The sequence below is a fragment of the Genypterus blacodes genome, unplaced genomic scaffold, assembly GCF_046128005.1.
Source record: "Genypterus blacodes isolate CSIRO-AG114 ecotype Tasmania unplaced genomic scaffold, CSIRO-AGI_Gbla_v1 ptg000057l_1, whole genome shotgun sequence".
In the NCBI taxonomy this organism is placed as follows: Eukaryota; Metazoa; Chordata; class Actinopteri; order Ophidiiformes; family Ophidiidae; genus Genypterus; species Genypterus blacodes.
In genome coordinates this window covers 2,330,236-2,342,753 of record NW_027466869.1, presented here as the reverse complement: position 1 = coordinate 2,342,753, position 12,518 = coordinate 2,330,236, and the positions used below count along the sequence as shown (strand labels likewise).

Genomic DNA, 12,518 nt, shown 5'->3' with positions numbered 1-12,518 from the left:
AATGACCATTTCTCATGCAACACCCCCCCCCCCCCCTCACACATACGCTCGGTCATGTCCACGTGATTCACATTTATAGTCCCTAAGGATATTTTGTTTTGCATATTGTGTGATGGAAGGGACCAAAGGTGGGAAGTGAAGACTCACTCCCAACCAAAAATCATCATAAAAATGCAATAATATTGCCATTTTTGAACGCTACAGTGCTCAGTAGTGTGTTTACATTGCGATCAATTTGTATACAATTGCAGTCCTACGGTGAAATTAGTATTTGTTTGTGATTTTACCTATATTGATTCAATTATGGCCACAAATTGAAAAAGAATACATCAATTCGTTTCACTCGTTTGCTTTTCTCGCTATACATGATTCAAATGGACCTTAAGGTGGAAAAGGGATTTAGGGAAATCAAGTGGAGCCTTAAATGTGAACTGTGCAGTCATAGTAACGATTTTTCTTTCCAATATAAATATACTAAATGTTTTCAAAAAGCATTTTATCTCGCTGTATTTCAATTTAACGCGTGATTCAGCATTTGATTCCCTGTTTGTTATGTTGCTCTAACACACCTTAAAGGTTTGTAATGGTAATTTGGTTATGGCACATGGGGGGGGGGGGGGGGGGGGGCCTTCCTCAGAGGAGCAGCTAATTCTGTAACAGTCACACACACACATGGCGAGTGTTCCATTAGAAGCACACAACAGAGGGGACTGTGCGGATACAAAGAGTTTCCAAACTGACCAAGAGAAAGGAGTGAAACCACCAAAACAAGCCAAGCTGGTCAAACGAATTCATGGATCAATAGTGATTGATCGCATCATGTTAAGCTGACTGTTGACTCTTGTCCTTGTGGAATGATGGATGCATCACAGATACACAAGGAAAGTGATTTTTTTTCTCCCCAAAGCCTGAAGTGCAAGATTAAATCCAAATATAATTACAGTCATGATAAAAAGAGGAAACATTTATTATTAATAATATTATTATTATTATTGTTGTTGTTGTTGTTGTTGTTGTTGTTGTCGTCGTTAAAAATAACACAATAGTAGTTGGGGGGATTTCAAAAGAGTGAATAGTAACGAAAAAAAACACACAAGCACGCACGCACGCACGCACACACACACACACACACACACACACACACACACACACACACACACACATCATTTTCATTAGTTTGGTTAAAGGAACTACAGGAATTACAAAAGATAAAACATTGTTTTCATTATTATGTTATTTTCAAATGTTTAATCTTAAAAAAGGAGATCAGATTTGAGTATTCAAGTATCCAGAAGCAGGAGTGATCATTCGTTTTTATTGACTGCTGGTTTCTCTTGCCAAAACGATTCATACATCACATTTTCTTTCTGCTCTTCTTCTTTTCCTATCGTTATTGTTACATATTGGAAATTCGAACGAGCACACAAGTAAGGTGTATATTCAAAATGACACAAGTAACTGTGTGTCAGAGTTTTAGATGATAATGCAACACCATTTAAAGCTAAATGTTAAAGCCAACACGAATCAATCATCATATGCTCTATAGTTTCATTCATAGAGAGAATTTCCTTTACACTAACTGACTCAGTTGGCAAATAATCACAATGGTAAAACAATGAGATGTGACGGAGTAAACAGGTCATGCCTCTTGTTATCTTCGACGGGAAGCCAAACACTTCTGTTCCTACATTTCACAATGAGGGCTACCATCTGTGTGACGTCACTAGCCGCTCCTCATCCGCGTCGTAAAATACATACACGAATTCTTACGGATTTATACGAGGCGTTCTCGTGTTACTTCGTCCAAGTTTTCGATCGAAATTTAGAAATGTTTTTGTTAAACGCAATGTCTATATACAGTTATTTATTTATCTATCACCCCACCCCTGTGTTTCAATGACTTCATCAAAAAGAATGGCTGCTTATTTGGATCAATAAAGTAAAAAAAAAAGAAAAGAAAAGTGTCTTGTTCTTTCGATTTATTCTTTAAAATAAAACAAATTCAACTATAAGTTCAATTTACAGGCACCCAAAAGTCCTGCTTCGAAAACTTGTATTGAAAGAAATATATGATTGCTATTTTGAAGAAGAAGTACTAACGAAACAAAACCAACTGGAGCAGTTGTTTTGTCTTCGAGCTCTGTGCTGCAGTGACGAAGGAGAACAATAAGGAAGCGCGTGCCTCAACATGGGTACAATGACACAACATTATTTAATTTCGTTTTATAAACTGAGAAATATCGTTAAATTACATACAGTTGTATTATTATTATTATTATCATCATCATCATCATTATTATTATTATTATTACTACCATAGTATATCGAATTCCCGGTTCCTAGTCCGGGGGCATCTCGGGTGTCACAATGTGTGGCAGCATTGGCGAGGCATGCGATATATGAAATGACCACTAGATGTCAGTGTAATGCTTATTTCGGAGTGTAGGGTGGGCAATCAAACGAAGACTCACCATAGAATCAATAATGACTGAAGTTACGTGGCGTGAAACAGGCTGAAGAGGAGGAGAAAGATCACTTGGTGTCCTTATCAGATTTTACTGCCAGGTTTGAACTAACTGAGCTTTTTATTGCAATAATACTTGAGAAAACAGTGAGCTCAGAATAATGCATCATGGATGTAGACTCAGCATCATATTATTAAGTCCAGCTGTAGACTGAAATGCACTCTAATAGCCCTGATATACTGCATATTATTATTACTTCTTGGGGATTGAGGGCGAGATTGGAACAATGTTCTTTCTCGCTGCTTCCTCCTGGAGCTGTAGCAGCGTTCTTATCTGTTTTTATATCTACTAATAGTGGACTAATAACTGTTAGGGGTATAAATTACTGCTGGAAAATAATTACAATGAGTTTCATCTAACGTATTTGGTGTACAAAGTTTATATTTTGGGAGATATTGTTCTCTTTCCTTTGGTCTCTCCTCATTTCCACAGTTGATGGATGGATGGATTAATTGATCATTTTGAAACTTTAGAATGCAGATTAAACATTACGTAATCTGGCTACCTTTGCTCTTCACACTTACAAGATATAAAATATTTCACATTAAGATTTAGGATGTTGGACTTTTACTATCTATGAAGTATAGTTACTCTTGAGTCCAGTTTTTCAGCAGTTGGTTCCGCGCTGGTCCCGCCTCTTACAGAACTGCACTAAACAGCAACCAACCAACCAGAGCCTGGAATCCTATGGAGTCAGACAGAACACCGGGATAAAAGCAGAACCTTTTCGCTTCTTACACTTTCTGCAGGAGCTCCAGAGAGAATATTGGATCGTTGTTATTAGATGGAGCAGAATTGAGCTTGTGGTTGTTGGTTGTCGTAACACGCAACAGCTCAGCACAAAGCAAAACAATGATCCTGCAGAAGAAACTTGGGAATCCCACAGCCACGTTCAGCTGCGTCATGTAGTCGCCTCTGCAATCATGTAGCGAGAGCTTCACAAGTCACGCAGCAGGGGGACGCGGCGCCGTGTGTGATGTGGAGCTGCCATGACCCGCACACAGGACCAGACAGCCGATAGACTGTGAGGTGACTGGGCTTCATTTGCGCTCCTGGTTCCTAAAATCTCACCCAGACTCACTTTAACTCCCCCGAAAAACATGGCACGGTTGCGGAAGAAAGCGTGCATCGCTCTGCTTCTCTTCACTCTCTTCGTCTTCGCGACCATGATGGGTTTGAAGACTCTGAAGCCCGCTGACGGGTTCTCGGATCTGGCTCCGGGCGGCTTGGACTTCCTGCCCATGATCGCAGCCGGGGGGAAGCTGGACCGCCGCCGCTCCGTGTCCCACCACTCCACGGCGTTCCCGGGTCAAGCCCGCCCGGCCGGCAGCCACACCAAAGCAGTTTTGTCCAACTCCGGCCCCGAGGGAACTATATTTTACGATGTTCACATCTTCTACTACGCCTGGTACGGGACCCCGCATATGGACGGCAAATACATCCACTGGGACCACGTCCTCGTCCCACACTGGGACCCCAAGATCGCGTCCAGCTACCCGAGAGGCAGGCACATGCCACCGGAGGACATTGGCTCCAGTTTCTACCCTGAACTGAACCCGTACAGCTCCAGAGACCCGGACGTGTTGGAGTCCCACATGGAGCAGATCGGAGCTTCTGCAGCAGGTAACAGCTGATTGAGATGTTTAGGGACTTGAGTGATGTTATTTTGAGCAGCAGGAGTCCAGCTTGTCCTGCATGCGGACCTGAGAAGGGGACAGAACCATTTCAGCACCACGCCGTGTTGGACAGCTCCACATGGTATCCGAGCAAAGCAGCTTCTTCTGTCAAATACAAACAAACAAGCAACTTTACATTCACAATACTTGCTTTAATACCAAAAGTGTTTCCTTTTGGTCTCATACATGTAGCTATAAGGTTTAGATTCATTGTGAGCAGAGCGGTTCTGTTTATGAAATATAAATAAGGCTCGAGTGTCTCCTCTATATGACAGATGGAGCCTGTAGCTTGGTGTTGAGTGACAGCCTGGGTGTCTCCTGCTAACTTGATAAGGCAGCCAGGAGGTGATGACTGGGATCATTGGTCCCTCTGAGGACACACAGACAGAGACAGATGGAAGACAGGCGGCGGCTCACCTTGCTTAGTTAACAACAAATCAATGTAATTAGACACTAGAGGAAGAGAGAAAGCTAAAAGTCAAAGGTAGAGTCTCCGCTTGTTCAAATGGGGGCTGTAAATGAAATGAATAGCAACGGCCATGTAATACACACAAACAAAATTGAATATTGTAATCCAATAGTCCCCAAATAGACACAAGTATAATGACTGAGCTTTTAGTGCCTATCTGATGTCTGTCGCAGTCTCTTACAGTCATTTCTCAGCCAGCATCAGGGGGTAAGAACATTCCTCTCCTCAAATTTATGAGATGGCACACACTCGAGTTGTGCAGAAGTAATAGGGGGCTGAGATGTGTTTGTATCAATCAAATAAAAAAAAAAAAACACATAATGGCAAGTATGGGGAGAGTAGATTCTCTGCAGACAGCACACTGACTGACTGACTGTCTGTCTGTCTGTCTGTCTGTGCCCAGTCACACAAGTCCTTCCATTACACTTCACTAATGGAGAAGTGTCCCATAAATCTTGTTGAATTGATTGTGGTCACTCAAAGGCTTCGAACGTTTTTATTACACAACAGGCTGTGTGTGTGTACGTATGTGCATTAAGTGTTACTGCTGTGTGAAAACTTACAACTCTCACCTTGGAGCACTGCAAGCTACTGCATAGGTTTGCTTCAATTTCCAGTTGAGTTGATGCTGCATTTCAGAGATCCCATTGCTCTCTGTTGGTATTTGATCGCATTGGTGCGAGATAATCAATAATCAGACCTGAGAGCTGCTCTGTGTCTGCAGGGGTTCTGGTTCTCTCCTGGTATCCTCCTGGCCTGGCCGACGACAATGGGGAACCCGTTGAGGACTTGGTTCCAGCTCTACTGGACGCTGCATATAGACACAACCTCAAGGTATGGACACATCAAGGAAGGGTTAGTTGGTGTATTTCCACCCATAGAGAGGACATAGACGCTACAGTGGGTCTTTAAAAGTATAGAAACACTTACCTTACTAATGAATCTGGACACTTCTGCACACGCTCAGTACAATAACGCTGACACAGTTGCTGGGTTGTAATATTGAAGTAGCTCAACTGTTACCTTCACTCCACTGAACTCTCCAGGGCTTTAACTTTAAAAGTACAATCCTAAATCATTGTAGAGATGTATTGATCTACTTCTGAATGGCTGCCAGACTATGCATGATGACATGTTGTGTGAGGAAGGTACAGGGCTTATACAGTTACTCATGGAGGGACAGGAGAGAGAAGTGCTGGAGCTGCTGGAGACCATGTGTAAAGTCACAGCTACAGTGACATCTTGGACATTGGAGCAAAAACAGGTCAAAGATCGGTTGATTGATGGGAAATTATGGGATGACATCAACAGGAAGTGTGGGTTGGACAGACGTGCGGGAGTGCGGGGTGGGGGTTGGGTGTTGCAGAAGGTAATTGCCAATTAGGTCGGAAAAATGGCACATCGGAGAAAACAACTGGCACCCAGGTTTCAGTCCCACTGACTCCTGTTACTGGATCAAAAGGCTTATAAAACTTTTACAGAGACGAATCCCAATACATTTAATGGTAGAAGCTCTGCAGGAAGATAAGAAGAGGGAGGGGGGAGAGAGAGAGAGAGAGAGAGAGAGAGAGAGAGAGAGTACTATTTTGCTCACTTTCCCTATACAACAGCTTAAAAGCCTTAATCTATCAAAAGCTGGAACTGTTGAATATTTGGCATTTGATCAAATTGTCTTTTATAGCTACGTACATCAACTAAGCAACTCGTAAAATAGTTAATGAATAAATCAACCGAGTGCTTGCATGTGTTCAGGTGTGCATTAAACACTGCTCAGGGACCGGCGAGCCTCTTGTCTGTAGGAATGAGAAATGACAGGATGAGAGACAAAGGCTTGTAAGAGGTTCCTCTCTTAAGGTAGGCGCCATCAATTATTTATTGACAGAATTTGCTCGGCACACTACACGTTTAAATAAATTAAAGCGGCCCAGCTGAAATGTAAGTTGGGCCAAGGAGCAGTGGCACATTAATCCTCAGTATAAAAGCAAAATAAGCAAAAGTGACACAAGCTGGATACGATGACCTGGAGGGGCTCCTTGCAAATCACTGATATGAGCGATGGGTCGGCTTCTGTAAGTTATTCCTGCGACTTTCTAAAGAAATCTGCAAGGACAGACGGGCAGCAAATGAACTGGAAGTGTGACGATGATGGCCTGATTCATTAACTAGATTGCATTTGTATGTGGTGATGTAAAGAAAAAGGATAATTCATTTCCCAGCAGCGATGCGAGACACGTCCGGCCTGTCGTCTCTGTGAACGTGTGTGATGAGAGGCGGCCGGTTCGCCGGGCGCAGGGGTTTCGGCGACGCCTTTGCCTGTCAGATCTGATATCACATTTGTTTCGTCTGCAGTTTGGCTGCAGGGAAAAGAAGTAAATGCATCTCTATGACACAAGAGAGCAGAGATTAGACATGCACGAATCCAATTCTGTCATGAGAAACACTAACATACTGAAAGGAATGCCAACAATGAGCCATCAAGCATGGCAATTTCATTATAAAAAGCACATATGAGCGGGGAAACACCCTTTGACATGCATTCAACACATGACTCATTCTGGTTCCAATATGAAGGAGCTGCTTATCTTATGAAGGCATGTGGAGAAAATGATCAACCAGCAGCCAGAGGAACGCTTCAGAATACGAGACGATGTGTTTCTAAATGTCTTTTTTCCCATATTTCTGTTTTTCTGAACTCCTCCCACTCCCTCAGTACAGGACATTTCTTATTTCCAGTGCATCTTCTTACATAACTTTGGCTCTGATCATTTACGGCTTTAAAGACATTTTCTAGACGGGAGTGATGCAAACAGAAATCCCTGCAATCTGCTGTTAGTAGCAAAGAGACCAGCTGATGCGATAAAGGTTCCACTAAATAAGAATAAGAGCAGTTTGAGACGACAATGCAGAGATAAGAGAAGGAAATGCCTGAGAGACTGGAGGATTAGAAGAAATGCTCTAACACACCTCTACTCACACGTTTGGCCCATATTCTGTGAGAGTGATATGATCCCCATCTGTCAGGCTGCATATGTGTGCCTCCATATGGTCTAATATAGAGGTTCATATAAAGCATATACAGTCAAATACACATCTGACATAATTATAAATGATTTGCAGGCAGGGAATAGATGGAGACAAACGATTCAAATCATTGCAATTGACAGAAATGGGATTTCCATTGTCCGAGTCGTGCTAACTTGCCAGCTAAGTGAAAAACAAATCAGACCAACAAACCCACACTACTCAGCTAAAAAACTCGCTGACCCTTGTTTGGGTTACACTGAAAAGAAAAGCAGTGTACTTTCCATTTATATAAGATGAGGAATATCTCAGCAGCTTGCCCACACACGCTCCATGTATTGTGCATTGTGTAAAGAGTTGGCAGATCGTATGGAGCCAGAAACCCTCCGCAGCAGAAACAGGGCTTTTTGCCCACGGGAGGCTGGGGGTGTTTCAGCTTGGATGGAGGGGCGTGGACGCTGGCTGTGTGCAGGAGGCAGCGAGGCATCAGAGGGGAGGGGAGGGGGAGGGGGAGGGTGTGCATCACGGGTCCCATGACTCACTTTGCCTCTCTGGACCATCTGAACCCTGAGGGGCTGTAAAACTTCTATCCAGTAAGTAGGCCATGAAGCTGCAGACTGAGAGGGACGTGGCCCATAGGCGCCCAATGATGCCATCAGTCGTTTCACTGGGTCATCCATTGGTGTGTATGGGTGCACTGGCTGTGACAACAAAGTCAACTTGACAACCTTGCATAAAAAATACGCTCAAGCTTGTTAAAATTGATGTAATTGTCATAACAACATTAAAGATCTGGATCTTTATTCCATACTTTGTGTTGGCTCACTTAGTGTCTGCATACATGGATGCATTCAGACCACTCTGCTCAGCATATATCATGTTGGAGGTGTTCCAGGCTCGTGCTGTCAGTGTTTATGAGATACTGAAATGCTTTCACTTTGTCTCATTTACCTCTAATTTACCACAGAGTAACAGAAGCGTGCGTGTGTGTGTGTGTGTGTGTGGGATATGAGCTGGCTATTCTAGTATCCTGCATGCCTGTGACAGTTTCTTTCTCCCTGTGGAGGATTATCACGAGGCCTCAGATCCTCTAATCCACAACAGTTTTTTCAAAATATATTCAATATCTGCTGTCATTTTACAGCAGCAGATTGAGCCGGTACATTAAAGAGGCCCAGCGAGTTATGGCTTCATAAACACCAGTGATTTATTGGGCCTGACAGGATTTTTCTCTGCGATCTTTGCTCAAACCGATATTTCGCCATCAAAATGTTGCACATAAATGCACTTAGCATCTCCATTAGTAACATTAGCACATTCTGTTTTTGTTGCCATCAGCTGACATTTCACCGATACAGATTTGCAGTTTGAAAGTATTTGCTCAGCGACGGCCTTTTCCCCAACATTACCTTAATCCATTAGTTCCCTCATGGCCAATGTCATAGACACTCTCACTGCTGCCAACAGTCCTGAATCCAAAACATTATTTACTCGCAACACAGTTCATTATTGTAATGGACAACAGGCATACATCTTATAAAGAAAGTTAAGTTAGATAGTAAAATTGTATTTTTTACACTAATGCAGACTAACACAGAGGCGTACGATTGATGCAGGGAAGGATTTGGTGGTGGCTATAGTTTATTTAGCAACAGAAAGAAGGCAAAGATCTAAATCTGAACAGGAGGGAAGATGGAGAGCTTTCTGTGTTTATGCAATAAAAGCCAAGAGTTCAGATGTGTTACTCATATGTACTCGTGGTGTGTTACTTCCTCTGCTGTTGTGTTTTTATGAACAGAGGAGGGGGGGGGGAAGTTGAAGTAGAAAAGACAAAAGAACACAGAGGCTGAATCATTTCATCTTCAGCGTTGAAAGAAGTCAGTTTGCCGCCAACATTCTACTTTATGTGAAGTTTACTGACTCGGATTCATTCAGCCAAACGTTACAGCCACTTTCCTTCATGTTGCTCCCTTAGGTGTCTGTTGCTAAGTAAGAACAGTGTTTCACTGTGATCATGTATTATTCAAAGTCACAGAATTCTCCGGCTGTAATATTGTAAAAGACAAATTCAGCTAAAGTATTCCGTGTGTGTGTGTGTGTGTGTGTGTGTGTTTCACTTCAGCTCCCATGTTATTCTGCTGCTTTTGCTCATCCAATGACAAATAACCAGCTCTAATGTGGCCATTAAGTGGCTGTTACAAACCTCTCTAGAGGGGAAGCAGTGGGGGTGAAAAATGTCTCTGGTCACATAGTGTGAGAGGATTTGTCAGGGAAATTAAACGGAGTGGAAATGTTTGTTTACAGTCACATCCTGCGGGAGAAGCTCATCACTCTTGTACGCCGCCCTTGTGGCCTTAGTCAATGCTAATGTTTTTATCCACAAGTTATCGGAAAACTCAATTAAAGAAGTGAAAAGGCTGCACACATAACTTGTCTTGGAAGGATGTAATTGATAGCAGGAGGGCCCAATAAGCAGGTGACCGTAATGTGATTCACACTTGGAAACTTCCCAAACTTGAAACAAGAAGTCTCCCTGGAGAGCAAGCCACCAAGTTTCAATCAATACTTGCTAAGGTCGTCTGTAATTGCTGACTGTGGCATTTCTAATGATGATGAATAGAAACGTGTGTGTGTGTGTTCTTCCTACATTTTCCTAGGTGGCATTTCATATCCAACCATACAGAGGACGAAATGACCAGAGTGTCCATGAGAATGTCAAGTACATCATTGACAGGTACACACAAGGCTCAACATTGCTGAAAGAGTTATAGTTAATAAATGTATCCACTTCCAAATATATTACTACTACTATTACTTTTAACTTATTTTATTATATAGTATAGTAATGGGTTTCTGTAGGATTCCCTTTGAAATACATTATTTCCAGAAATGGTTGAAGAAATCCCTTTAAATGTGTTGTGTGTGGTCATGGTCCCCAGAGAAAGAATCATTTCCAAATCGGCAAATTTTTCACTCAAACGTAGATACAATGCTAGTATGTTTGTCATGCTCCCAAAGGACAGATCATTTTGATCAATGACATCATGGCTTTTTCATTAGTCTCACCTTAAGGACAAACTTTACAATTTCAGCCGCAGTCCAAAGCTTATTGTTAAGCATTAAATGATTTATACAATTAAAAATCATGGAAATGGATATTGATTAATTGGTTAATTGACTACTCATGTTTGATTGTATTATTTACAGATACAGTGACCATGGGGCCTTCTACAAGTTCACCTCCAGCACAGGAAAGAGTCTTCCTCTATTCTACATCTATGACTCTTACCTAACGCCTCCAGAATCCTGGTCTGAACTTCTTACTCCCACTGGCTCCCACAGCTTGCGTGGCTCAGCCTATGACGCCGTCTTCATCGCCCTGATTGTTGAGGAGCGACACAAGCACGACATCCTGGCAGGGGGCTTCGATGGCATGTACTCATACTTTGCCTCCAATGGTTTTTCTTTCGGCTCCTCTCACCAGAACTGGAAGACCATAAAGGCCTTCTGTGATGGCAACAATCTCCTCTTCATCCCCAGCGTGGGCCCCGGTTACATCGACACCAGCATTCGGCCGTGGAACAACCACAACTCACGTAACCGCGTCAACGGCCGTTACTACGAGACAGCCCTGCAGGCGGCGCTGAATGTTCGGCCTGATATTGTCACCATAACGTCTTTCAATGAATGGCATGAGGGGACACAGATAGAGAGGGCGGCGCCCAAAAAGACGGTGACCCGTGTGTATTTAGACTACCAGCCACACGGGCCAGATCACTACCTAGAGCTGACCCGCCGCTGGGTTGAACAGTTTAACAAAGAGAAGGCACAATGGCTCATGTGAACTATCATCCAAGTGAGGAGAGACGGAAACGCCTGTACCTGTGGAGAGTCAAACCTGATGTGTACAGATGAGCGATGACTGTATAAAGACTTGCGTTACTACTTTCTTATAAGACACAATTTAAAAGGATAAAGGCTTTATAAGTTTAAAAGTGACTAATGGTTTTATTCATTATTTAACTCCTCCTGAGCCCCATGACATTTATCTTGTATGCATTTTTCATTTGTCCTTGCTATTTGGGATTAATAAGTATAAAACCTATAAAAGAAAAAAGGTGAGGTGAATGAACACAAAGGGTAAAACACCTTTTTTCCTGTCTGCTATGTTTTCTAGTGCACCAACATGGTGTTTATACCACTAGGGGGCAGGGAAAATGATGTTTAAAGTATAGGGAAGGAAAAAGGTAATGTCCACAGGTTATACTTCATATTTGGGTTGCAAGGTTGAGACAAATCTTAACTGATAAAACATATAATATAATATATTATGATAAATTTACAATGCTGCCTAGATGCACCTGATCTGTTCAGGTCACATCCCACAAAGAGAAGATCATGGGATGGAACCGGAAGATGCTGGAGGGATTATAGTGTGTATCCCATCTGTCCTGGCAATGCTTTGAAATTCTGAGGAAGACCTGGCATGCGGATGGACATTTACCTGGAAAGACCATATGGCTTACTGTTAAAGTAACGAGGACATTTCATTGAATTTATGCCTTGTTGGGAAATGGGAACAGGTCTTTTACTACGTGACTCAGAGTTTTTACAATTGTGTTTGTTTACTTGTACTCAAATGCTTAATTTACTAGAGGGCGGTGATGTTGGAGTGTCTATAGTCGGTGGATCTCTATCGACATTCCCTCAATGCAGGACGGCTCACACACTCCCCCTATCTGTGAAACCACAAACTATATTTAATAGTCTCTCGGCAGTTAAATTGGAGTGATTAGAACAGACGGGGCTTTGATGGACACTTCTACG

General features: G+C 42.5%; 1 protein-coding gene across 1 annotated transcript; it reads left to right on the top strand.

Annotated features, from left to right (window-relative positions):
• The first annotated feature begins 3,331 nt into the window (after positions 1–3,331).
• LOC143002578 (glycoprotein endo-alpha-1,2-mannosidase-like protein) lies at positions 3,332–11,977 on the top strand. The gene is made up of 4 exons (XM_076152742.1): positions 3,332–4,148; positions 5,395–5,504; positions 10,349–10,425; positions 10,899–11,977. The coding sequence occupies exons 1-4, from the start codon at positions 3,626–3,628 to the stop codon at positions 11,533–11,535; spliced, it is 1,347 nt and encodes a 448-aa protein (XP_076008857.1). The 5' UTR covers positions 3,332–3,625; the 3' UTR covers positions 11,536–11,977.
• The last annotated feature ends 541 nt before the right edge of the window (positions 11,978–12,518 follow it).

What these genes read in the sequence shown, in the direction of transcription:
- LOC143002578 (XM_076152742.1), top strand. Translation starts at nt 3,626, where the DNA reads ATGGCACGGTTGCGGAAGAAAGCGTGCATCGCTCTGCTTCTCTTCACT. An exon ending in CATATAGACACAACCTCAAG is followed by an intron (nt 5,505 to 10,348) that starts GTATGGACACAT and finishes ACATTTTCCTAG; the next exon opens with GTGGCATTTCATATCCAACC. An exon ending in GTCAAGTACATCATTGACAG is followed by an intron (nt 10,426 to 10,898) that starts GTACACACAAGG and finishes TATTATTTACAG; the next exon opens with ATACAGTGACCATGGGGCCT.